This window comes from Pyxicephalus adspersus, chromosome 3 (assembly GCF_032062135.1).
Source record: "Pyxicephalus adspersus chromosome 3, UCB_Pads_2.0, whole genome shotgun sequence".
Lineage (NCBI taxonomy): Eukaryota > Metazoa > Chordata > Amphibia > Anura > Pyxicephalidae > Pyxicephalus > Pyxicephalus adspersus.
Window position 1 is genome coordinate 78,066,625 of NC_092860.1, and position 26,206 is coordinate 78,092,830.

Below are 26,206 nucleotides of genomic sequence, written 5' to 3' on the forward strand. Positions count from 1 at the left end.
TGCATGTCATGTGCTCGCATTGCTTGTACACAGACTACTGTGTACATTTACCGGCATCTCATACAAACACCGCTGCGGACCACTTCCGGTCTGCGGATGGTGGTTGGGTGCCGCTTCGTTTTTAATAATGGATCATGTACTCGCGCCCCACTGAAAACACCGCTGCGGACCGGTAGTGGGCCGCGGCCCGGTGGTTGGGGACCGCTGCTGTAACTCCTATATTTGTGTCCGATTTCTACGTATCCCCACTATACTTTGTCCCAGCCTTCTAATGCCCACCCCGTTAGCATTTTTTTTTTGTTTTATTTTTTTATCATTGTAATTTTCGCTAACTGCCCAGTGGGCCGGCACTATGGCCCAACTTTCTAGCGTCCCTTGTGTTGTCAAGAGTGTAATCGCATTTAGTAGTGAAACAAATGGCATTGTAATGTAATTTGTAATAGTTTTATCCCTGATACAGAATAAACATGTGTATATATATATTTTACTGCTTGTTGGTATGCATGATTAATGCAAAAAGAAACCAACTTGTTTTCTTTTATAGATAAAGTGTCGGACTGGTGCCACACGGGCATGGGGAATCACATAATTCATAGGCCCATGTCTGATCCTGGAGTGTTTTCGCAACATCAAGGAATAGAGAGAGATACATCTGGCATTGTGCCTGCTTCAGGAGCATTCCATCAACATGTGCCTGCTGGCTACATGGACTTTCCAAAAGTTGGGGTAATATTCCCATCCAAATTTATTTTAGGCAATTTTTGTGTATTTCTAAATATAACCATTTTTATCTTTTTTATTATTTTTTCCCCTTCAGGGCATGCCATTCTCAATGTATGGAAATGCAATGATTCCTCCTGTAGCCCCGATGCCAGATGGTACTGGGGGGCCGATTTTCAATGGACCTCATGCTGCTGATCCATCCTGGAATTCGCTTATAAAAATGGTTTCAAACTCAACAGAGAATGGCCCTCAAACAGTAGGTTTTAACACTTAAGTCCATATAAATTGCCAATGGTGATACAAGTAACCGTAGTTTTGTAATGCAGTTATATTTTTGCAGGAATGAAGCCATAGTACAAACTTTTTTTTTATTTACTCTCCAATATGGTGTATACATGTTTCTACCCATGTTTTCTTCTTTATGGTTAAAAGTCCATCCAGTTTATTTCCCTGACTTTTCTTCAGATAACTGCAGTTTTTATTTGATTGTTCTTACATGCATAAGCTTGTTCATGTATCTATACCTGGCACACAGCAATATGGAACACATTTATTCAGTCATAAAACCAAGGTTACATAAAAGACAAGGGCAACATACCAGTGAATTTTGTCTTTTGTCAGAGCCACCAGCTTCATATTTTTCACAATTGGATTAACCTTTAGGTCATGTAGTTTATATTACTATAAATATTGTTTATCCATGTGTGACCGTGCACAGACTATGAACTGGCGAGATGCATGGACTGGCTAGGGTTGTAGTTTTGGCAACCATCTTTTCCTGATCATTGTTGGCATCAATTGTTTTAGCACTGTTCATGAGCCAGGATTGAATACTTACCAGCTCATGTATGGCTCAGTATTTATTTAGAGAAAACTTTGCAAACATGGTTCCCCCCAATAGAAAACTTCCTTTCAGTGTTTAAAAAACAAAAAAAAAACAGTTTATTTCTACTTTAAACTTAATTTGATGACTGATCCATCTATATGATGAAATTAAATTCTACTATGTGCTTTTTTTTTTTTACCAGTATTTATATAGCGCCAACATTTTACACAGTGCTTCACAGTGCATGATCACATCAGTGTCCCTCATTCTAAAACCATTTGAATAAGATATCAATCTTGCTTTTTAGGTATGGACTGGAACCTGGACTCCCCACATGAACAGTGTACACATGAACCAGATGGGTTGATTTGTGTTGTAGGCATGGAGAATCCTTCAGCGAGTAGGGAAATCAAACACAAATACCTTCATCCCACAGAAGCAAAAAGAGATGACATACTCCCAGATCATTCTACTGATGTGCTTGACTGAAGTGTGTAGGCTTTTTGCAGAAGAATTTACTAACTGACCTTTTTCTGTGACCGTTGTGACAGCCCAGTTCTCATCACCATAAATCTCACTATAGTTAGCCTTCTCCCACCTTATTTTATTTTCCTTTTCTTTTACCTTTGCTTTTCTTTTTCCCCCTTTTGTTTATGAACATAACTTTATTTTTTTTCCCTCGAAGCTGTTTGGCTGGTTGGTTTTAGTACTGTAAACTGCTTCTAAGCAAACACAGACAAATTAGCAAAATTACGTAACTGATTCTGAAGTTTTAGAATGGAAATAAATGTACAATTGTTTACATAACAGAAATGGCTAAGCAGAGAATTCAATATGTCAGTATAGAGGCTCTACAATACGTAGACTTAAATTAATGTGAGATGTACCTTCATATTCAGAAATCTGGATGTTTCCTTCATACATTAAACTATTAATAAGCATAACATTTGTGTTTTGTTGTTTTGTTTCATTTAAAAAGTTTGTAAAACTTTAATTGCAAGCTAAGGGCCGATTTCAACTAACATGTACTTCCAACATAAATCCACAATATTTTCCCCCTGGGGCTTTCACAATTATGTATTGACAGGTACAAATTTCAATTCAAATGTGGTTTACAAGCCTACTAAATATAAATTGTATTTAAGTTCTGTGACTATGGCAAATCCTTCCTTAATTGTACTTCATGTACTCCTCTCCCAGACACTGCAGCTCACAGTGACCAATGAAGACCAATGTAGTGCTGTCATAAATTACAAGCTGAATCAGCTGTGGCAATACTTATAGCCATCCCCCTGCAACATCTCTGTCTGAATGAGTAGCAATTCTGCTCCAAATTCAGCTGCAGTGCTTTAGGTTCTCTTCACTGGCCGAGATGACAAGTATTTGTAGTACTTTGCAGGGGTACTAAGTAATAGATAAATGAGGACTCTCTTGTTACTGGGAGTAATGGGAAAACCTAACCATGATGTGCCAATTTAACTGACGTTAAACTTACATAAAGTTCACAATCTTTCCTCAAAATTGTTTGTTTATTTAAATAATATAAATGGGGAAAACCATTCATATCCATGTATTTTGTATTAGGTAATTGCTGTTAATTTACAGTTTTTGGACGAAAATTCCCACCACCTTTCAGCAAAATATATCTTGAATCTGTTTTTAGCAGATTTACATGTACCAGTTCGCTATCAATTTTTGTATTGATGCAAAATTGGTTCCTCAAACTGAGCACCCCCATAACATTCCTAAACATCAACTGCTGCAACCCATGATGCCTATACTAAAAGACAAGTTTCATTAACATTTCAAGGGTACCCTAGGCAAGCAGAAAAATTACTATTAGGACATGCTACCTTTATTTAATGTCCTCTGTGGAGTCACAAAATAGTTCAGTGAGTCATTGTAATACAGGGTTGCATCCATTGTTCTAATGATGTCTGCATGAGCCCCGACACAATACAAAGGAGCTACTTTTTTACTGCTTATTTACTGTACCATCAGCAATGGCAAGAGAAGAATTGATAACAAGGAATAGTGAGAAATAGGGCAATAAGCCCATAATAGGTTTAGGTAGGTATGGAACAAGGTTTAGGTTTATCCAGCTGTGCTGTCAGAGGAGAGAATGGTTGCTTCTAAGGACAGTTTCTTTTGCAGCCCTCCAATGAAAACACAAGGGCTGAGAAGAGGAATTACACAATCAAGGTAATAAAAGTATTAAGAGACTCCACACAGGAAAATTGGGAGATCTGCGGCCATTTTGTTGGTGCTTATATAAAAGCCTGTTTGTCAAATCTTTCTTTTTAATGATTACTTTCTAGTTCTCAATAAAAAAAATGCTCGGTTATGGTTTACAGACACTGTATCTACACTTGTTACGAGATCCTCCCATTCGTAAACCATTGTAGAAATAATTGCTACAGTGAATAACACATGTATTGTAAATTAGTAAATAACTTTTATTAAAGGATAAGTAAACAGTTTTGTTTGTCACAGTTGTCTCCTTTCACCTCCTGGCAACTTTCCTAATATACCCCAGATGCTGGGAAGAGGCACTTGTACAATGTTCAGGCTGCCCAGGCCAGAATTTTGCAAGAATGACTTCTCTCATCTTGCTTTGGAAATATTCTTTGGACCTGATGTATTAACCTCCTGTGCAGTTCATTTCTGTCCCGATTTATGTCTAAAAGCAATACATTTTCGTCTTTCATGAAAGTTTATTTTACATTTGTAGGCCTGTAATTCTTAGGCATAACTCACCGAAGTATGTCCAATATTTGATAAATTTAATAATAAACTTTAAATAAAAAACACAAAAATCTGTTAAAACAAGAGTACATATACCATATAAATGTAATGATTACTTTGTATTGGATTCAGTACAGCTGTTTTGTATTGAATCCAATACAAAATAATTTGAAATTCCCACCATGCTCCATGCATCGACGTCACTGGGAAAAAGTTTTTTTTTTTTTTTTTTTTTAAACTCTCCAAGACTCCAGAAGGAAGATATACTAGCATTGGTGATCCAACAAAACTGGAGTAGCTCTGGTGCAGGGTTTAAAAATGTTTGGCCAATGATTTAAAGAAATCCATTCCAGGTTTGCTGAATCACCCAGGTTCTCACATGATAATTTATCTTCAGTCTTGGAGAGCTTTAATAAATTGGGCCCATTGTGTAGCAAATGTAAAAAAAAAAAAAAAAAAAAAAGTTGCCCAGTTTTGCAGGTTTTTTTGCTTTTGTACTGTAACACAGGCCTAAAACATTCCAAAAATGTATTCCAATTCTTATTAAACTTTCCTGAACAGTATTGATGAGGCAAACTATACAAGTACATGTGAAGCATTTGATTTACTACAGTGCCAGAACATAAGGGAAGGAATACAGTAATAATTTGAATGGTCTATAAGCATTACATTCTGTCCTGTATCATATGACTGCTAAATCAGAGGGAACACCTGCATGTAGTGTCAATGAGGAAGCTGCTTTTGTGTTTACTGCAGCCCGATGTTGGCCTGTAGCTTGGACAAGGGGACAACGATGCTCTTGCAGCATTTGTAGATGATGGTTTAGGGAAAAATGGCTTTATTATATGGAGTTACAGAACAAGCGTTATTATTAAATAGTATTTATATAGTGCCAACATATTATGCAGCGTTGTACATTAAATAGAGGTTACAAATGACTGACAAATACAGTGACAGGAGGAGAGGGGACCCTGCCCCGAGGAGCTTACAATCTAGGAGGTGGGGGAAGTCGGGCACAATAGGAGTGGAGTAAATGTTCATCTGTCCCTGGCTCCTAGTTGTGCTCTATTGCTCTGCCACCATGGGATGTGTGATGGAGAATAACCTGCTAGCAGTGTAAGCATGGCATACCATTGCTCTGTTCTGCAATCTGGCCATACAAATGCCTCTGGAGCCCATGTATGTGCACACAACATGGCAGCAAACAATCTACAGCTCATCAGAAGCCCGAGGAGAGATCGGTGGTAATGTCTCATAGATGTGTGAGCAGTACTGTACTGATATCCCGACCGGATGAACAGAGCTTCTAATATCATTTCCTGCTGTGCTCCAGTTGTGTAATAAACGGAACAGGATTTCAGGCCTAATAAAAGTTAGATTTGCTGCCAAGTATATGATTAGATAAAAAAAACATAAGGCTTGCGTACTTTTACTAAAAAGGTGACAACCCTGGGGTTATTATAGATTTGTACCTAGATATACATGCTGACTGCTTTATAATTATTTGTACCGGGAAAAGTTTGATTAAAGAGACCGGATATGAGAGGGTTATTGTGTAATGAGGTAAGCGGAAGTACGTATCGGACCACCAGGCTCCGCCCCTAACGCTGAACTAACGCTAAACAGCAGGGGGGCATTAAATAATAACAGACTTTAATACAGAAGCATTCATACTACGTGAAGGAAGTGGCCTATTTTGTTTTTGAGTAAACACCACACTTACAAAGCGGCTCCTGCGTATAGTGCGAAGGAAATACGCAGCTTTGTAAACGAGGCTTTTAGCACGTGATATATCAAAATGAGGCCTAAAGCGCATCACCTGGTCTCAAAGCGAAGCTTGAAACACGTGACATTATTCTGAAAGTGAGAATTGGAACGCATGGCCCGGCAGCAAAGCAAAGGTTGAAACTCGTGACATAAATCCGAAAGCGAGTCTTGGAAACATAGGAATGAAGTACGCAGTTTTTTAGATGAAACTTTTAGCACGTGATATGATCTCACAATGAGGCTTGAAGCGCAAAACCTGGTCTCAAAGTGAGGTTTGAAACGCGTGACATTGATCTAAAAATAAAGTTTGAAACGTGTCACTTTAATTTGATAGTGAGGCTTGGAACACGTGACGTTATCATCTAGCGCGAAAGCGTGACATTGGTTTGAATGTGAGTCTGCAATATATGACACGGGTCTGCCAATGAGTGCGATTGACATGCATCTGAGAGTGAGGCTTGGAACGCATGACTTTGATCTGGAAATGATGCTTGGAACTGGAGCACATGAGGAACTAGGGGAGAGACAGGTAGAAGAGGTGATATGACCTCCCTAGATAAGGTACTACAAGAATGACAATATGTATAACAGGAGACATACTAAATCAGGTTTTCTTTGCTGCCCTGCTGCTGTGGGAGCTGATCATTGCTTGATGACTGCTAACATCTTACTAATTAATGACAGGAAACAATGATGCAAGACAACAGCAAATGTATGGGATGTTGTGAGCATGGATCTGATAAGGGAACAATAATGGGAATGTCTGGACAACATAAATAAAAAAATATATATACTAAAATACTATTTTGTTACATTACACATATTATTAACCACCTGAGCGTTACACTGATGTCTAGATTTCTGTACCAAAAGCGTTACAGGTTTTCATTAAATTTTTTTTTAAATTGTAGACCTGTAACTTACAGAAATATGTCCGAATAGGGGTCTAGTAGATATAATGAATAGAAAAAATGTTTGAAACACACAATCATGTAAAAAAAAAAAATTGCTTTTAATAAAATTAAAGGAAAAACACAAAATTCAGCTTAAACAAGAACACATAAATAAATGAAAAATACTGAAAATGCGATAATTCGGTATAATGTATAGTAATATATTTTTCTAAAACACCTCCCTAGTGTCCGTCACATACCTATAGACAAAACCACATAAATATATTTTCTATTATTTTGTATTGGATTGGATACAGGACTTTGTATTCAATCCAATACAAAATGAGAACAAAATTCAAACTCTCATTATGTATTGGATTGAATACAAATTCCTGTATCCAATCCAATACAAAATACATACTTTGTATTTATTTTTAATTGAAACTCATTCATTCATTTTGTATTGGATTGAATACAAACTCCTGTATCCAATCCAATACAAAATGAATGAATGAGTTTCATTTTCATCGCGCACGCACGCACAAGAACCCGGCCGGCTGTTTTTTTCCTCCGCCGGCCGGCTTCTTGTTTCAGAGATCACCCGGCGCTGGAACGAGAACGACGCGGGACGATCAGTGGGACCAGGTAAGAAGCCGGCCGGCATCTTGTGTTCCGCCGGCCGGCCAGCGGAACACAAGATGCCGGCCGGCTTCTTACCGGTCCCGCTGGTATAGGAGAAGGCACCCGACGCTGGAGAGGGAGATCGACGGACGACGATCGACGGAGGACGACGCTGTAACACGAACACGACGCTGGATGAGCACAGGGGCACCAGGTAAGTGGGTGTTTTAATGTACAGAAAATCTCGGGGTTAACCAAAAGAGCAACTTTTTTTAGCCCGTACCAAGGTCGGGCTTAACGGTCGGGAGGTTAATAAACAGGATTTATATAGTGCCAACATATTACACAGCCCTGTACATTATATAGGGGTAGCTAATGACAGACAGGTACAGACAGTGACACAGGAGGAGAGGACCCTGCCCCGAAGAGCTTACAGCTAATGAGGTGGGAGAAGACATATGGTTTTGAAATGGTAAATCAGATACCAGTGCAGTTTGTAGGTGGATGGAGATCTAGTGCAGTGTGTGAACCTAAAGCAGAACTAACCTGCAACTATCCACCTATCCCCTTTCCATCGCAGGGTGTCACCATCTTCCCTCCTCTCTGCTTTCCGATGAAAATTGGTTATGTTGGGATGGCGAAAATCACTGGAGTGATCACTGAATTCATTCCTGGCATGCTCAATAGAAGCCAAGATTGCTGAGTTTCCTTGAATTCTCTGATAAATTTGACAGCTTGGTGACGGACAGGCAGGTAAGAGCAGTTATTGCAGAAGAGACCCCACCTGTCCTTTTCTGCAATAACCATCTGTTTGATTCACAGAAGTTCAAAGTAGGACCTTAGTTCCATCTTAAATCCTCCATGCACCTTCATAAGGATAGAAATTGATATACAATGTACATCAATATACCATATGAAACAAAATGTAAAATCGTACAATATAAATGTACATCAGACAACATATCCTATTTACTGTCAGTACTAATAATTGCAGTAGTATGCAAAATGCCATGCAAAAATGTCTGGTGTGTAAGTGTTTTCACTCATCAGCTCTGCACCTCTTCTCTGTTCCAGCCCTGCAGCCTCAGAAATCGGCATTGGACCTGGAGCTGCAACGCTGGCTTCCTTTTCTGACCCCTTACATCACTATTGAATCCTGCAGTAATATAGAAAGTCAAATAAGAAATCTGAATTGACATAAAGTGTCATAATCCCATCAGGATTCCTGCTTCTGCCAGAGGGGTGAATATAAGCTGTCTTCTTCTGCTGGGACCACCTGGATAAAACATTTCAAGGGGCTATTGAAACCGAATTTCTGATTGCTGTGAGCATCAGAACATTTTCCTATTAGTGTTGTTTTGTGGGGTATAGGAAACTACACTCCAATACCAGTGGGAAAAAATGTGGCAGGTCTTAGGGCACATCGACCAATGCCCTGATAATACCAATAAAACATTATTATTATTATTATTATTTTTATTATTAATAAATGTATTTATAAAGTGCCCACATGTTACGCAGTGCTGTACATTAAATAGGGGTTCCAAATGACAGACAGACAGATACAGACAGTGACACAGGAGAGGACCCTGACCCAAAGAGTTTACAATCTTAGAGAATGAGGAAATATTACTATTTGGGTATCTAATGGTGCCTGGTAGTAGCTTTGGGTGCTCTTCTTCTTCCCTCCCAAATTCCAGGGTACTGTAATTATTTGGTGCCTGCATTGTAGTATTGTGGCCGTCTAGTAGTTAAAATGGAAATCTAGCAAATACCTTGGTTTTGTACCGAGGGTTAGAACTTTTGGTCTGGATCTCTGTTAAGGAGATTTCTTTTTTTCTGTCCCTCTGTCTGTATTCTTTCTTAGTAACCACAGACCAGAATTTCCCCAATGAGGACACATTCAACACATTCAAAAAAGTCTAAAACTAAAAATAAGTGTTTTGAGTGAAGTTCCAGTTTAAAGTACACTGAGATCATTTTTTTGCAGGGTCTGCTAATTAATGTGGACTTCCATGAATTCCACATAGAATCCAGCAGGCATAGCTTAACCACGCTAGTCAGTGGAAAGCCAACCAATATATATGTGTGAAAGGATCAACTCTAGGATGTCAACTCTGAATGATAATTAGTTTGCTAAAACATTTTTATTTTAAATAAAATTGACCATTTCATCCTTCTTTTCATCTCAGTGCTGCTGTTTCCTGTAGCCTCCTTGCAACCACCTATTGGTCTACATATGTCTCCTCCAGCAATGGTGGCTACAGGGTATGTTTCAGGGTAACTTAGTTAATGGTGACAGCAGCTGACCATACCTGCAAAAATTTTGCTGAAATGGCAAAATGAAGCCTGTGGCAACCCAGCAGTGCAGCTGCAACACAGGTAAAGAATGTTGTCACCATATAAAAGGAGGTGTCTAAACAAAGTTCTTCATAGCAGGGTCCCTAGATAATACTTTATTGAAAGCTGCCTATTTACCATTATTGAAAATTAAAAGAAAAGCCTATGTGGGTTTTTAGCGACTGGGTTTGCAGAATTTTATTGAGAATAAAATCTTAGTAATAAGTATGTAAAATAGGTATGTTTTTTGTTTAGGGTGCACTCTACTATAAATAACTTTGAATTGGTATGTTTTCTTGTTTAGATCAGTGAAGATGTTTTGTCATTTAGTGAAGAATGTGTCTCTCTGGACAAGAAGCAGTGAATTCCATTCCTGTGTGCTCCTGCTGCCTAGAAGATATCTATATGCGAGGACCATTGGGGTGGTTGATGACAAAAGCCATACAAAAGGACGAGCAGCATATTCACAAATTTCCCCCGACTTCCATAGATATAATGGAGTGTATAGTAAAAGGCTTCTGCTTCCATCACATCTACCTTTACTTCCCCTTAACAGGAACATTATCTCTGCAGCCTCACTTGCAGCAGCATCGACTGGACAGGTGACTGGTGACCATGGAGTATATGCCAAAATGGCAGACTCTGCGCCTGTTCACTTGGCTGAAAATGTGCTTATATCATTACAAGAAGTTACAGGAATACCATGGTGGGCCAACATTTTATGCGCAACTGTCATACTCCGAACAGCAGTAACCCTCCCTCTGTCCATCTATCAGATGTATATTTTGGCGAAGGTGCGTAATCTTTGCTTGATTTGCAGCTTATCTCTGCAGTAGTTAAGAAATCTTGCTGGCTAAATATCCTCCAAAATCTGACAGCTCTGCATGTTTCATGATCCTCCACTGAGATCTGTTGTCATCTGATGACTCTTCATCTTCTAAGTCTTGTAGTGACATTGGGAATAGGGGAAGTACCCAGGGGACTTAGACTCCCAGAAATGTTGCCAGCTATTAACTGCTTCAGTAATTGACAGCAGAAGAGTATTCAAAGTTCACTAATTTTCGTTTGAATTTAAGGATTTTTTTTTATATATAGTGTTTCAACCAGGTTTTACCACAGTTACAAGAAAGCTTGTAAAAGAAATGGTCTGCACATAAGATAGCAAACCGTGGTATTTATTCCACCCATAGTTGTGTATCATCAACTTGAATTGTAAAATGTTCTTTTTGTCAGTGGTAGGTGGACAATGAAAGATTGAATATGAATAGGAAAGGTTTTTTACACTAACCTGTAACTCGTCTCATCTTTTACATTAGCTGCCAGGGTATATAAAATAAATGTAGGTGAATTCAGGCAGACAGATGAGGCTGGGTTTGCCCATCCCTCTTAAAAACACCCCTAAAACTTCTGACTTGTCATTATCTTTCTGATCAAGTCCTGATACATAGTATTTTCATGTGAGACAATATATAATGCTAAACAAATGCTTGATTTGTTGTAATGTATGTCTTTCTTCAGCTAGGTGGAAAATTTACAATCGGAGATTGAAAGTTTAGCAAAACGGCTTCGATACGAGGTATCAGTATATGGAAAGCAGCAGGGATGGAGTGACAAAGTTGCAAAGTGAGTTTCTTATGGTTAACCAATTACTGTTAAAGTTCAGGAGAGGAAATGTGCAGGTGAAAGCCATATACACTTGTAGGGTAGTGTAGAAGAGCAACAGGACTCGGGTGTGTAAAGATCCAAACCATGTGCAGTTATTTGGAGGAAGAATCTAGTCATTTATTGAAAGGTAGAGCATGTTACTCTGACACCCCATTAGTACGTCACATAGTAAATGCATTACACAACACACTGACTTTCAATGGAGTGGAGCTGATAAAATAAATATATATATATATATATATATATATATATATAAAAATATAGTGTATGTGTGCGGTGTTCTCCCCAGCCCCTTTTAGCCGGGTGCACCACCCAGCACTTTTTACCAACTGATGTGGTTACTAATGAGTTGGGTCACAACACAGGGGCCACCAACCACCTACAATTTCTTCCCACCCAGCTTAAAAAAAATTCTGGTTTGAGCACTGGTGTGTGTATATATTTATTTTATGAGACAGGATAGGTAGCAGGGTTAGGCTCCCTGATGTGAGCCGCTGTTCTAGGCACAGAAACCAGTCCAGTGACCTCTTCCCAAGCTGAGGTATGTTTATTTGGTGCTCTTCACAATATATACACAGCGCTTTCAAACACAAAGAAAGGAGTAACTTTAAAACAAAACTTTCTATCCAACTTGATAAGTCTAGTGCTTGTCAACCACTTAATTACAGAGTTTCAGTAAAATTTCCAACGCTGACCAGTCTTAGCTTCAGCAGACCTAAGCTTGTCTGCTCCACAGGTTACGGAGCAATGTCTGTGTTCATGCAATTCACCTTTCTGCCTAATTGCAGTCTGAGATAGGCTTATCAGAGGTTCTGTAAGGTATATGATGAAAACCTGGGTAACATATAAACCCCAGACAGGACATTTCTGGTCATTACAGGTTCACTAAGAGACCTACTGTCTTACATATCATAAAAGGGTATATTTCATGAACCCTGAAATCGCAAGAAGACAAATATGTTTTATTATTACATCTATACGTTATTCAGATATTCTTTGCCTATCATCTAGTGCAGGGGTCCTCCTTCGGCCCGCGGGACGAATACGGCCCACAGTTCTGGCTGCCTGCCATCTGCACTCCAGGGAACCCGGTCACGTGACACCACTGTTGCCGAGGTAACGCTGGAGCTGTCGGGCTGAAGCCATCAGGCAGAGAAGGTATGAGCAGAGACTCATTGCTGCCTTCATACATCAGGCTGGTTCTCACTGCAGCACAAATGTACATGATCAATGTACATTCGTAAATAGTATAAACATACTATGCACATTGATCATGTACACATGTGCTGCAGTGTGATCCAGCCGATGTATGAAGGCAGCACTGACTGACAGGTAGCAGACACTGACAAAGTTTTTTTAGGAGCCCTTTTTTAATTAATAAAAAGTGTGGGGTAGTGTTGAGTGTAGGGTAGGGTGTATAAAAAGAAGCAAATTAATGAATTGCTTGAGATTATTCATTTGCATGGAAAATGCAAGATAAACTTGCATTTTCAATACACACAGTGAAAATTCAAATTTATCTGTGCATTTTCCATGCAAAGGAATAATCTCAAGCAATTTTAAAGCCAAAGTAAACGCCACTTTTTTTTTTTAATGATCGGCAAGTGTGCTGTGCATATAGTATTGTTCTTTCGTGTTTTTTATACAATAAATACGTTTTGTGCAGTGTGCATAAGAATCTTCTCCTGTTTTTTTTTCAAACTATAGTACGGCCCCCCGACAGTGTGAGGGACCGTGAACCGGCCCCCTGTTTAAAAAGTTTGAGGACCCCTGATCTAGTGTTTGATTTTTGGGGAAGAACATCTTTTGTTTGTAATAAGCTGGTGTTGATATTGACAGCAAATGACTGCCTGATTTATTCCCTTCGAGTCATAAAATAACCATGCAAACCTTTGGTTAACATGAGTGACAGTCTTAGAACTAATATGTGACTTAGAAATTAATGAAGATTTCAAACTAGGGGAATACAGAAACTCAAAAGTTGCTGAAACCTAATACTTGATTTTCCAATCTCAAGCATTTACAATCTTTACAGAACAATGGCTATAGTGAGAGAGTAAAGCTAGGTACACACGTGCAATAATTGTTGTTAGAAAACGAATGAATATTGATTATGCACGATTATTTTTAAAAGACTGTATTGTGCGCGATTCTGTCAAGGCTGTATTGATACGATCGTTCAAATGTAATCCACCAATAATGTACACATGCTAGATGAGATGGTTTGAACGATGCAGCAATTGACATGTAAAGGAGAAAGTGTACTGCAGAACCATCCACGATCACTGAACAATCGTACACACAATAGATTGCAAACAATCTTCTCCCAATCAGATCCGCCGGGACAGTCGTTCATTTCCAGCGACAATCCTCGTTCGTCGGCGTCATTGTGCACCTTTTTTGTTAATGATTATCGGACGAACAGTCGTTCGTTTTCAACGATAATTATTGCACGTGGGTATGCAGCTTTACTGTTATGGACTAAACTCTGACAAACAGGTATAGAAAGGAGCACCAACCCATTTTGTGAAATCCACAATTTATCATCCAACAGTAAAAATAACAGCTGATTGCAGATTGATTTGGTGCTGTTAGATAATAAATTGTGAACATATCCACCACGGTTTGACATGCCTTTCTATATCTGTTGATGTCCTCTGTGATTGGAGGCTTCCAGCACAGGTATGTAGCATCAAGATAAATTATCTAAAGGATTTCTATCTTTTCTTAGGTATCTGTGCTATGTTGCAGGACCTTTGCAGAAACCTCATATATGTATATTTTCTTTTACTTTAAAAACAGATTTCATTTCAATAAAAACATGAAGAGGATAACAACTGAGCTGTATGTTCGGGATAACTGTCACCCATTTAAAGCCAGTCTGATTATGTGGATCCAGATTCCAATGTGGATATTTATGTCTCTGGCTCTCAGAAATTTCAGCTACTGTATGAATGGGTCCACCACAGGTATTTGTTCCATATTGCATTGTTTTGGACTGTTTATTTTTTTAAGACCTATTGGATATATATAGTGGTGAATGAGATTATTTATGCTTTCTGGATGTTTATATTTATTTTTTAGTCAAATTATTAGGTTTAAAGTATACTTGTAAAAAAAGTGACTGTAGTACAGTAATGCAAGGTAACATATACATGCTTCAATAAATAAAATGTATTTGTTTATTTTAAATTTATCACTGAACTTGAATATCTGTATACTGGTTGAATAAACCCATGGCAAAACCTCTGAGCAAGAAAACTAAGTATCCGATGGACGTTGGGGCATTGTTGCTGGAAAACAATCTTTTGTGATAATTTCCACTGACAGATAATGAAAGAGCGCTGTTGACTTCACTTGCTTAGCATGAGCAATGCAAAGGTTCCTTTTAGTCACAGTCTCATTCAGGAACTTGCTCAAAGTAAGTTGGCAGAGATGTTTTTAAGAGGGGTCTTGAAGATGCTGTTTTTTTTTTTTTTACACTTGTTCTTGTTTCAGAATATTTCCTATTAAGTTCTATTGAAGTTAATAATTGTAAAAGAATCAACATTTATGACTTCAAGCATTATTAACCAGGAATTATCAGTTAAAAATACAAGTAAAACTTGTAGGGGACACTGCACCATACTGATGTTTACTGATCTTTATTTCTAGAATTGTTTTTTCACAAGCAACTGCAGGATGGTGGAGCACTCTGGTTTCCTGATCTTACACTTCCTGATTCTACTTGGATCCTCCCAATATCTTTGGGTGTCATCAACTTGGTGCTTGTAGAGGTACAAATACACACTTATTTTGGAACTTTAGCTTTTATAATGTTTCTGTATATACATGTTAGAAATCCACTCCAATGTTTGTTAACCTTGTTTTTGTGCATAGTGTGTAATTCTCAATGTACAAGATGGTCACTGACTATCTGTATGTCACTGCTGATTAATTTTTTATTCATTTATGGAATCTAGCTTAAATAAGACCGATTTTGGGAGATTCCTAATATTGGCACCTTATTTGGAACTCCTAATTTAATGGTAAAATGGTAGTAAATGTGGGGGTGTACTTGTACGCAAAAAAAAACTTGGAGATCATTGGGGACTGTCTTATGTCTGTCGGTTACTTTACCTGTAAATGGTTTCCCTGTTATCAGCATAAGCATTATAAATCATATACTTTACTCAATAATATTTTTCATATTCTTACAGATGTTTGCCCTTCGTAAGATTGAACTCTCTAGGTTTCAGAGATACTTAACCAACTTTATTCGGGCAGTATCTATCTTGATGATCCCTATCGCAGCCAGTGTTCCTTCAGTAAGTGGCTTACTCAGTGTTATGCCTGTAATTTCAATGTATCCAATAAAGCAGCACACACAGTGCAGGCAAAGGGCACCGCTATTGTCAAGTGACCATGCACCAAGCCTATCAATAAACTTATGGTCCAATGTGTTGCCATGATTTTACTAATCACTGGTGTTATTTAACCAAAGCCACCAGACCTGCCCTACCACTTTGAATCTGATTCGTGGCTACAGAAAGAAAATACAGTTCATAGTAAGAACGCACTGATCCATCAGGACTGTGTTTATGAACTTTGGGCTTGTCTCAGTGACATCAGTTTGTGATCAGTTTGAGATTTTTCAGAATTCTTTGGCTGGTGTAATTGGTCTCAGTTGACCTCCTTCTGATCTGTGTTTGGCCTGTTTCAAGCAGGTTTTGCAATGCTCTAGACTTTAAGAACATACAAACCTACTCAAAGCAAACAAAACACAGACTCTTACCGGTGTAACATAATATGTGCATCAGAAAAATGACACCAATCCATACCATCTGCTGCTTGTGAGACCTTATCTACTGCACATGGGTATATATGTGGTAGCCATTCCAAACACATAATAAACAATATGTATATAACTGGAATGAGTCAGAATTCACAAGGTGAGGTCTTGGGTCTGATCAGGTGAGGCATTTGTTTTCTATATAACCAAGACAGGTTCTGCATAGCAATGGAAAGTGACACCCCTGATCTGCAGGAAGTTGGGACCTCGATCATGATCGTTGCAGACCCTTGGACATATATCCTATGTGCCCAATGCCAGCAGCACCAGTGAAATCTCTGACTAGTGTAAGCCAAGAACATTTTCCCAGAATGTAATAAGCTAATCCTCCTAAGAATAGGCATGTTGTAGCCATGTACTTTAAATACCATTGCCATTACAAAAACCTAAATAAAGGTTCCTTAAATAGGAAGCTTACAGCACCTTTCAGATTTTTGTTTCTCTTGGGAATTTTGATTGCAAAGTCACTTTAAGCCTTCTCTAGCTATCTTTTTTTATTATTTTCATATCATTTACCATTCCTAAAATTCAATGTTTGTTTTTCTGTGATAATCTTTTTTCAGCTTTTGATGACAAAACTCTGCCAGTAATATGCAATATAATTTACAAGCCAGAGAGTTCTGAATGTTCCTAAATATAGCTATTTTAAAGGCACAACTTTAATTAGCCAAATAGGTGGTGAGGAACTAGTGTTCTACCTTTGGCAGGCTTACTTTTCTTTCTATAGCTTGATAAATACATTTTTTGATTGTTTGTTGTTTTGTTTTGCAGAGTATGGCCCTTTACTGGGTGTCCTCCAGCTTTGTAGGCTTAACTCATAATCTGCTGCTAAGATTGCCAACCGTTCGACGCCTCTTCCGGGTTCCACGGAGCAAGGCTGACTCTGACACACCCTACAAAGACATGTTTTCTGCATTTATAACAAAGTACTTTAAAAGAAAATAGTTCATGTATTGTACATAGCCCTTTGTATGTTACAATACAGTTTTAAAATATAGGAAGAAATTATTTATTGTCCTTGTGTTCAATATACGTATATATACATTTTTATATATATATATATATATATATATATATATATATATATATATATATAATCTCCTTTTTATAAGACATAACATTTATCCAGTTTTCATGGCAAAGAATGGAAAATATTTTTAGATGTAATTACCTTTTTTCATGACTGGCACACTCATCCACCATATATACTTTTTTGGGGACTTTTTAGGTACCTAAAAAATATTTTTAAATCCATAAATTTAAAATTTCAAAATGTATTACATTTAAATTAATTTGAAACAAAAACTCATATAATTCATAAAAAAGCAACTTTGACAATTATTACAGAAGATGTATTAGGAGAGAAAGGTGTGTTCCTCTTGGGACATTCAGATAACTAATTCGCCTGTATAAAACCTGAAATGCTGTTATTAAGTCTATAGTCACAGCAGTAAACAAACTGCCTGAAATCACAGAGTACCAGATTTTCATTCGCCATCTGCTTCCCTGCAAAAGGGTGAGAATTATTTATATGTAAGATTTCCTATTTACTGGAGTAAAAAAAAATGGAAATAAATATTTTAGTAGCATATTTACTCCATACTACATGAAAAACGTACAAAAAGAAAAAACATTATTCCCAAAGGAGGCAGTTCACAACCTTCTTATTCATTGGTGCCATACAACTAGAAAAGTTCTCAAAAGTAAATTCTAATATTCTTCCTTTTCTTTCTAAGTAAATTAGTTTTCAGCTGCTAAAAAAAATAGTTGGATGTTTTTGCTGTGCTCCTGTGAATTTTCAGCACAGGAACGTTTTACAAGCATAGCTCTATGTGTCCTTTACCAAAAAAAGCAAAGCCAAAATATTTTGTCACAAAGTCAAGGTAAATACCTGACAGGCAGATTTTTCTACTGATAGAAGAGACTTTTAAGTTTCTTACAGAGTTTTGGTGGTGTGCCCAAAGTATTTTTTTTGTTGGTGGGTGGTGCTTTGTTAAGTGTGCCATAATATTTCCACATCACGGCAAAACCCAGAGCCTGGCAGCAGATTTACTTCACTCCAAAAATTAATAGTTATTTACCCTTAACCAGAGCCTGATAAAAACCATAACACCCCTCATACAGCAAGGGTTAGGTACTAATTTAATCCAAGGGTAGAGGAAATAAATGTGCATTTACCTTTTATTGTGCATTTTAGTGCATTAAAGGCATTTATATTGTAGAAGATGAAGTCCCCAGCACACCATAGTACAAGATTCTTTCTTTATTACTAAAGCACTGTCATCACTTGTTGAAAAGCCAAGGATTTGGGGCCACAGAGGGGTCCCTTACTCAAAGCCATCAGAGAGTATGTTTTTGTAATAAAGCATTTTCTCTTTCCATGAGTTTTATACAGCACCATCCTTGGTTGTCACTTTAAGCTTTCTTCCTCTAATACAAGGTCTGTTCTGCGCACCACCATTTTCTATAACAGACATTGCTTCCTTCTATATTGTAATAGATGTTAATGCACTGTCCAGATATAAATAAACCACAATTTCCAGGTGATAAATTCTGAAAGATTAGTGGGAAAATTAGCTGGACACTTGTGGCCACAAACTCCAGTTGCTGACACAAAGACTTGAGGAATAAATTGCCACAAATCATTCTGTATTGCAATTGTGACATAAAACCTTAAAGTGGTGGGTATGGCCAAATTGTATGAGTGTCCCTAGCTGTGTGGGCTTAACAAAAGTTGACAGTTGGGTGGTGATCAGGCAGGTAAACACCTGCTTGATTGTAGATTTTTCAAGGTGGGACATTCATTTAAAAAAAAAGGGTTATCCACCTTATTTTGCAATACTTACCTGATGCTTAATTTATTCCGATTACCAAATTGTCCATTTGATTAAGAAATTTATTTTTTTTTTTGCTGCAAATGATTTAAAATATTTCTGTCATGCCAATTCCTTATGTAAGTGTAACAACAAAAGATTAAATTTGTCAACACATTACTAGAAAGGGGACAGATTCTTTATCACAGCACTATTTTTTGTAATAATACTCAATAGAAATAAAAACATTCAGACTGTAAAGGTTCCTTTCAGACAGGGTTGTCTAAAGAAAGATTGTCATGGTCCTTATAGTCAACTCTGTCTAAAAGCAGTCATTGTTTGTGATTTATAATGGCAAATGCTCAAATCCTACTTACGTTGTCCCTGTAAAATTACTGTATGTAGATCCCAGAATAATAAGTGTGTGTACTGTTTTGTAAATGATCATTACCCTAATAATTCCACATTTCCACACCATGGACAGACTTCAGTCATTTTCCTAATTACTTCCGTCTAGAATACTTCTAAAAGGTCTAAGAAAAATGTTATACCTTCGGCTAAGTCTCTGTAACTAACAGCACAGCTAATTAAGGGCATCAGACCCTCCACTGTATTGCGGTGAGTGAGTCTCTTTCAGCAGAACATAGCAGATACAATTCAGTCTCTTTGTTGTCCTTCCAGCAACAGGGTCAAGTTTCAGTAAAATGAAAAATCTATTTTCTAACTGGAGACTTTCATCTACCTTAAACTCTAATCATCGCTGCTTTGTAATGAATGTTACATTTCCACATTGTTACTTGATGTCTTTGATGTGACTTTGGCCATTCAAGTTGCTGATCCTTAAAAGACTTGGTCTTCAGATACAGGGCATCCTCTGACGCTTTGACAAGTGTTAAAAGGTAATCCAGTACTAATGTATTAAATACATTACATTTACAACATCAGTTCTACTTTCAGCTATTTCATTGCATTGCACAAAATATAAACCCTTGAATCCACATTACATTTTATTTTATCCCTTATGCAGTTATAAAAACAGTATTGCTGAAATTGTTTTATTCGTATTCAAGTTTTTATCTAGGTCAGCATTTCTCAACCTTTTAACCCCAGAGGAACACTAAAGTCATTTTTACGCTCTCATGGAACCCCTGATAAAATGTATTCATCAGTGGTTGGTAAGATAATGCCCCTTACAGTGGTGAGCAGAATGCCCCTCTTACAGAAAGCTAAAAAGATCATGATGCTGGCAATGGTAAGTGGCATTAGATCCAAAACAATGCCAACATTATTTAATAAGTCACCTACAGCTCAAGGAACCCTTAACAACCTCGGAGGATACCCCATGGCTTCTCCATTCAATGTTGGATCCTCTGCCAATTTGTACTGTTGTTTGTGTTTTGGGAATATTCTTATTTTGTTCTGGAGACCAGTGTGATTGTGAAGGGAAACCTAACATTTTAGAATTGTCTCCAGAATAGGAGATGAGGGGAAATGTAATGGGTACCACTGTGTCACTTGGGGAGATTTCTATTAAATTCCTGTTGTGTTTTTGAGACAGGATGTTATTGGAAATGTCAATATTGTTCCAGAACAACCAATAAAAAAGTTTGTGCCATGCATACTTTTTTAAAGGATACCTAAAGCTCAAACTTTTTTATATATGTGTATGTGTGTATGTCACATTTTAAAAAAGCATGCTTCATACACCTAGTGATATTATCCTTAGTTGGGAGTGATAATCTAGTTGGATATATTTAGGCATTGACAATGTATATACAGTTCTCCATCAGCTGGAAATATAAAAATGAATCACTCAGCTACCAATAGATGGCAGTAGAGAACAAGTTTTACAAATAAAATCCCATTGGCATGCAGTTGTCTGTTATTTTAATAGCAAAGGGATGGAAATACATTTTACATTGTTACTAACCTGTCCAGTGCTATTAAACTTTACAACACTGGAGTACTTTCCAAATACTATTTTATCCAATGCTTTGTTTAAAAAAAGAACTAAGCTGAATTGCCTATTGCCATACTTCTTTAGATAGATAATATTTTGCAGCATGTATATTACTTTTTAATAATGCAGAACAGTGAAAACATTAAAGATGTGTTAAATAAAGTTATAGTAACCTAAACCACCCAGGCAATACAAAGACATTCTCCAAGAGAATGGCTTTTCTTCTTACCAGCTATAACAATTAGCCCTTTTTTAAAGTGTTAGGCACATAAAGAGAAAACATAGAGGCATGTCCAAGTAAATATGTAGTGTGGTCCAATTTAACATGTTTAAACATATAACTGTAAAAATTTTTTATTTAAAGGAGGACATCATGGTGCATTACATTAAAACTCCAATCTTCCATTTTTTTGTCATTGTACATAAAATAGTGATTAGTAAATTAACCTTTACAACCTCCTGGCTTAAAAACAGTTAAAATTGGTACACTGTTTTCAGTGGTCAGCCAACACATACTTACGCAAATATAGCTGCTTCCATATACAATTACCGGTATGTTTAAAGTATATCCTAAAAGAGTCTGTACTGTTTTATTTTTACTTGTTTCCCATTGTTGTGGTTTATATCCAAATGGAAAAATCTGATTAAATCTATTTAGATAAATATTTCTAATAATGCCACTTTAAATACCCCAGTGTTTTTCTGTTATTTCATTTATAAAGTACTAGTGCTATCAGAAGAAAATCTTTTTGTGCTGCATTAAATTTTACACTGTGGATTCCTTTGTTTAATTATGATTTGTTGGAAATTGAATATTGAATGACACATGCTGGCTTGTTTATTTGTATGATTAAAATGAAAATTAGTTAAGAAATGGAAACAGGATTCCTTTGGCCTTTAATATATGATAAGGCTGTGTGAAAGGCTTCTTTGTGGTTGGGTGGAAACAGAAGAACTGGATACTAGGCATTTTTGGGTATTTATCCGAAGCATGAATAACCTATTACTATATAAGATCGTTACTATTTGGTGAGTGACATTCTGTAGCAGAGAGAATAAAGGTAAAGGGTGCTATTTATAAATATCAGCATGGAGCAAAGGAATATACTGTGTGTTTATGTGTGTGTGCGTGTATATATATATATATATAACTTTTGGTATATAACATTTATTGTAAACTGATGCAAATATTTGTGCTTTTCTAATATGTTTTAGAAAAGCACAAATATTTATTTATTGAATACCATAGTAAAAGAACATTAAGATATTTAAAGTGAGCTTTAGGCATTTTTGGAATTTAAGTGTACAAATATGTTTACAAACTATACATAGAAGCAAAGAGCTTTACTTAAAAAAAAAAAAAAAAAAAAGCTGTGGTATGGCTCTGCAACAGTAGTCTAAAGTCAAGAAAAATGCAATAAAAATGAATGGTGAGCATAAAAAAACAGGTTAATCTGACCTACCAAACCTCTTTTATTAAGCAGGGAGAAATCTGGAGGATAACTCTCGGCTTGTTGAAGCAGCAAAAATGTATGAGCTTGCAGTCCTTTATATACCATATAGACGCAAAGTATAACAGAGAGCAGCCTACAATATCTACACTCTATAAAGAGATTTTTTAAAACATTATCACTCATTGATAGCTTACTGTTATCAAATTGATGTTATCATAAATTTCCTTCAAAGCAAATATGTACTATACAAGTCCTGAGATTTATGCCATACAGTACAACTGAGTGGATGACACTACTTTCTCAAGCAGGTAGGAAAATACAGCTCCCATCTCTAAACTGGGCAGTAAGGAAGAACCAAAGAGCTGATGAGTTTTCCAGTTTGCTCTCTCCTATCAGCATCTTCTTTGTAAGCAAATGTGTATGCAGTCCACCCTATTGGTTTCCTATACTATCCATCATCATCAAGTCTATTTGCTGCTCTGCAGGAGACAGACTGAAAGTGTTTAAAATTGAGTCCGAAGTAGGTTTTTCCCCTTTTATAAAGAACATTAAATGGTGTATTAATGATTACAGAGCTGCATCAATTTGTCTTGTTATCTGCCTGCAGTTTAGCTTTGACAAATATGCAGTGCTTTTCCTCTCTTCCTTCCCTTCTTTTTATTACAGTATAGCAGCAGTGTTAACAGACAACAGACTAAAAAACAAAAGTATTTTGGTTCAATAATGTCAAAAGTGCCCGGAACACTGCTAATGCACAATAAAATAGCTCGAGGGAGCAGCTATTAATGTGTGTTTATGTGGCCCCTGTCCTCACCTACATTTCCTAAATTCATGGCATCCATCCCGTCTTTGTTACCATGATGAAATGAAAAGGCTTAAACACCTGCAGAATTTACAAGTCATTCTCAAGTTTTCCAGCACAAACATTTTTTTGTGAGTCATTCTGTTTTAAAGAATAAACTGTCCCAGCAACCGTTTTTTTTGTTACCTTTGTTACTTTTTTTTATTCATCTTTTTGTTCTTTTTGTTACCTTCTTTTATCTTCTATTGATAAACACTTTTTGATAAGTTCAGCAGAGGAGATGGTTCAGGGCTAAGCCTACTGACTATACAGATAAGTGAAACAAAAGTACATTCTTTGTGAATATTAATGACATTGGAGCATTGTGTAACATTAACAAGTGCCTTTTTTTTAAATGTGCTTTTTTTTTTTGTTTTTTGTTTTTTTACTCTTTGTTACCAGTAAGTGTTGATCTCCTGCAGAACTTTGGTGGTGTCGTAATGACATTTCTCCAGAACAACAGTACACCATGCCAACATAATATGTGTTAAATAAACAATTTGCACTGTCCAACAGAGGTCTATGTGACAGGCTTACCATTAGAAAAGTTGGAAAACAGAAACAGAGCTTTGTTCACATGTAACATAAAGTTCTGGAGCAAACAAGTTCATGAACAGTTACCTAGGTATTCTTTTGATAAAAAGCTAGATAGTTAGAAATACTGAAAATTATGTTTGAAATGACAAATACGCTCATCAACCAAAAGTATAAAACCACCAGCCTAATATTGTTTGGACATGCTTGTTCCACCAAAACAACTCTGACCCATCAAGTCATGGACAAGTCATGGTATTTGGAAGTCTGAAGTCAAACTGGCTCTAATGGTCTGCTTTCTTCCCATAGTGTAAGTTGCTTTTATTTTTTCTGCAGGTAAATGATGCACGATCCAAATTGTATGAGAGACGACATGATTCACCAGACAAAGCCACCATTGCTTCATGGTCCACTACTGATGTTCACTTGCCTATTGTATATGTTTTCAGATGTAAACCTAAATTACTGTCTAGAGGCAAGAAGTATGTTATATTACACCAAACACTTTAAAATAAAGAACGGAAATATTGTGTCTCGTTTGTTTTTTAATTAATTTTATTTGACCTAAACACTTACAATATTTCCCTATTTAAACAGACAGACGTTTACTGCTACTTTTGGCTTGGTCCAGCTGTGAATGCTACTGTAGAATGAATCCAGTCCTTCAGTATCACAAGACTGCGGTGCTCTAGAAGCCATTCTTTTGTAGCCACATGGACTCCCTTGGTTGTGTCTCTATTCTAGACAGGCTGCAGCAGTGGTAGGTGAATATCTGTATACCTTTACATGTTAACAGCAAAGTTTTCCTACAATTCCTTTGTTGTAATCTGTTTTTATCCATAACAAGTCAGGTCAGCAGTTCTTGATTCCTTGATGTTCCACATCTTGTTCAACACTTTAACTACCATTTTTATGGCATTTCAAGGCATAAAAATAGTAAGCAAACATCATTAGGATAGAGGTATATACTCTATCTGCTTTAGATAAAAGGGTCAAAATAAAAAAAATTGACCTTTAACAAAAACCGAACTATTGAAAGCTAGCAGAGGAGGTTTAGTGAATTCCAGAGTTGTGGAAATGTCTGCGTCATCTGATGAATACATTAGGTTGTTGCACCTTAGAAAAAAAAGTAGAGGATCAACAGAACAAATGTACATGCCATGCTTTATGTATCATTTTTTCCAGACTTCTAATTTTAAAAAAAGTAATTGTAACTAAGATTTTTAGAAGCATGTCACTTTTAAGCTGGTTCCTTGAAGTTTTGTTAATTTCTTTTCAGTGGAAAGATCAACAAAACTTGTAATTAAACCAATAGTGCCCAAACTTTGCAAATGGGACCCATCATGGGTGGGGCTCAGTTTATATCTGTGAAGAGAAAGTGGTTTGGCATAGAAAGAAATTGGGAGAGACCCTGTTATTGAATCATTACTCTTAACAAAAGAGGGGCATTTAATTAATTTAATGCTATTTATTTACCGGTAATAGAATTCTCTATTGCAGCCTTTCTCAAATGTTTTACCCCTGAGCAACCCTTGAAATTATTTTTCAGGTCTTTTGTAACCTCTGAAAAAAACTATTGATGGTCAGCGGAAAAAATACACTTCTTAAAGATAGCTGGAAAAATGCCGGTGTCTTGCTCCTAACTCTACCAAGTGGCACTAGCCACAACACTATATGGTCACCAACTATTGCATGTGAGGTCAGCCAGCCAAAGATCACTGAACCTCTACCAACCTCCATAGAAACCCTAATACTCCATGGCTGAGAATGACTGTTCTATAGAAATATCATTCATTCCTTTCCCATTTGCTGCATTAAAGGTTACATAGGTAGGTGATGATGTTGTCCCAGTACAGAAAGTATTTAGAACCTCCAATGGTTGAAGAGGACAGTGATCCAGTTGTTCAAATAATTGCTTGCTCCAGGAGCCACACTGCAAGTGAATACAAAATAATTTATAGATAATAAAATAACACTACAAATTTTAACTTGGTGAAAGGGTTTATATATTCTAATTCCACTGTCCAGTTACAGGTTAGAAGGAGGACAATGTCTCAGGTCATGTGGAACCCTAGAAATACTGCAAGGATAATTAAACTGTTCTTTAAACATGTTATCAGACAGTTGTGTTATTCTTTATTAGGTATGGCTGGTGTTGATGTGTTTTACATGATACCTAATTGCCTGTAAAAT

General features: G+C 36.9%; 2 protein-coding genes across 11 annotated transcripts in view; both read left to right on the forward strand.

Annotated features, from left to right (window-relative positions):
* ANKRD17 (ankyrin repeat domain 17) overlaps positions 1-2,493 on the forward strand; it is a 52,850-nt gene extending 50,357 nt beyond the window's left edge. For all 6 annotated transcript variants that reach the window (XM_072405341.1, XM_072405342.1, XM_072405343.1 and 3 more), the window contains 3 exons: positions 545-726; positions 818-979; positions 1,857-2,493. In XM_072405341.1, the coding sequence (XP_072261442.1) occupies positions 545-726; positions 818-979; positions 1,857-1,916 (404 nt within the window). In that variant the 3' untranslated portion in view covers positions 1,917-2,493. The remainder of the gene's footprint in view (positions 1-544; positions 727-817; positions 980-1,856) is intronic.
* A 3,977-nt stretch (positions 2,494-6,470) lies between these two features.
* COX18 (cytochrome c oxidase assembly factor COX18) lies at positions 6,471-22,064 on the forward strand. Of its 5 annotated transcripts, none has more exons than XM_072405351.1 (8): positions 6,471-6,622; positions 8,650-8,899; positions 10,220-10,709; positions 11,438-11,538; positions 14,383-14,549; positions 15,235-15,356; positions 15,780-15,887; positions 17,183-22,064. In XM_072405351.1, the coding sequence occupies exons 3-8, from the start codon at positions 10,230-10,232 to the stop codon at positions 17,354-17,356; spliced, it is 1,152 nt and encodes a 383-aa protein (XP_072261452.1). In that variant the 5' UTR covers positions 6,471-6,622; positions 8,650-8,899; positions 10,220-10,229; the 3' UTR covers positions 17,357-22,064. The 5 variants fall into 5 exon arrangements, with proteins under 5 accessions (XP_072261452.1, XP_072261449.1, XP_072261453.1 ...); XM_072405348.1 differs by having other exon boundaries at positions 8,650-8,817; XM_072405349.1 differs by having other exon boundaries at positions 6,536-6,599; positions 8,650-8,817.
* Positions 22,065-26,206: the final 4,142 nt, after the last annotated feature.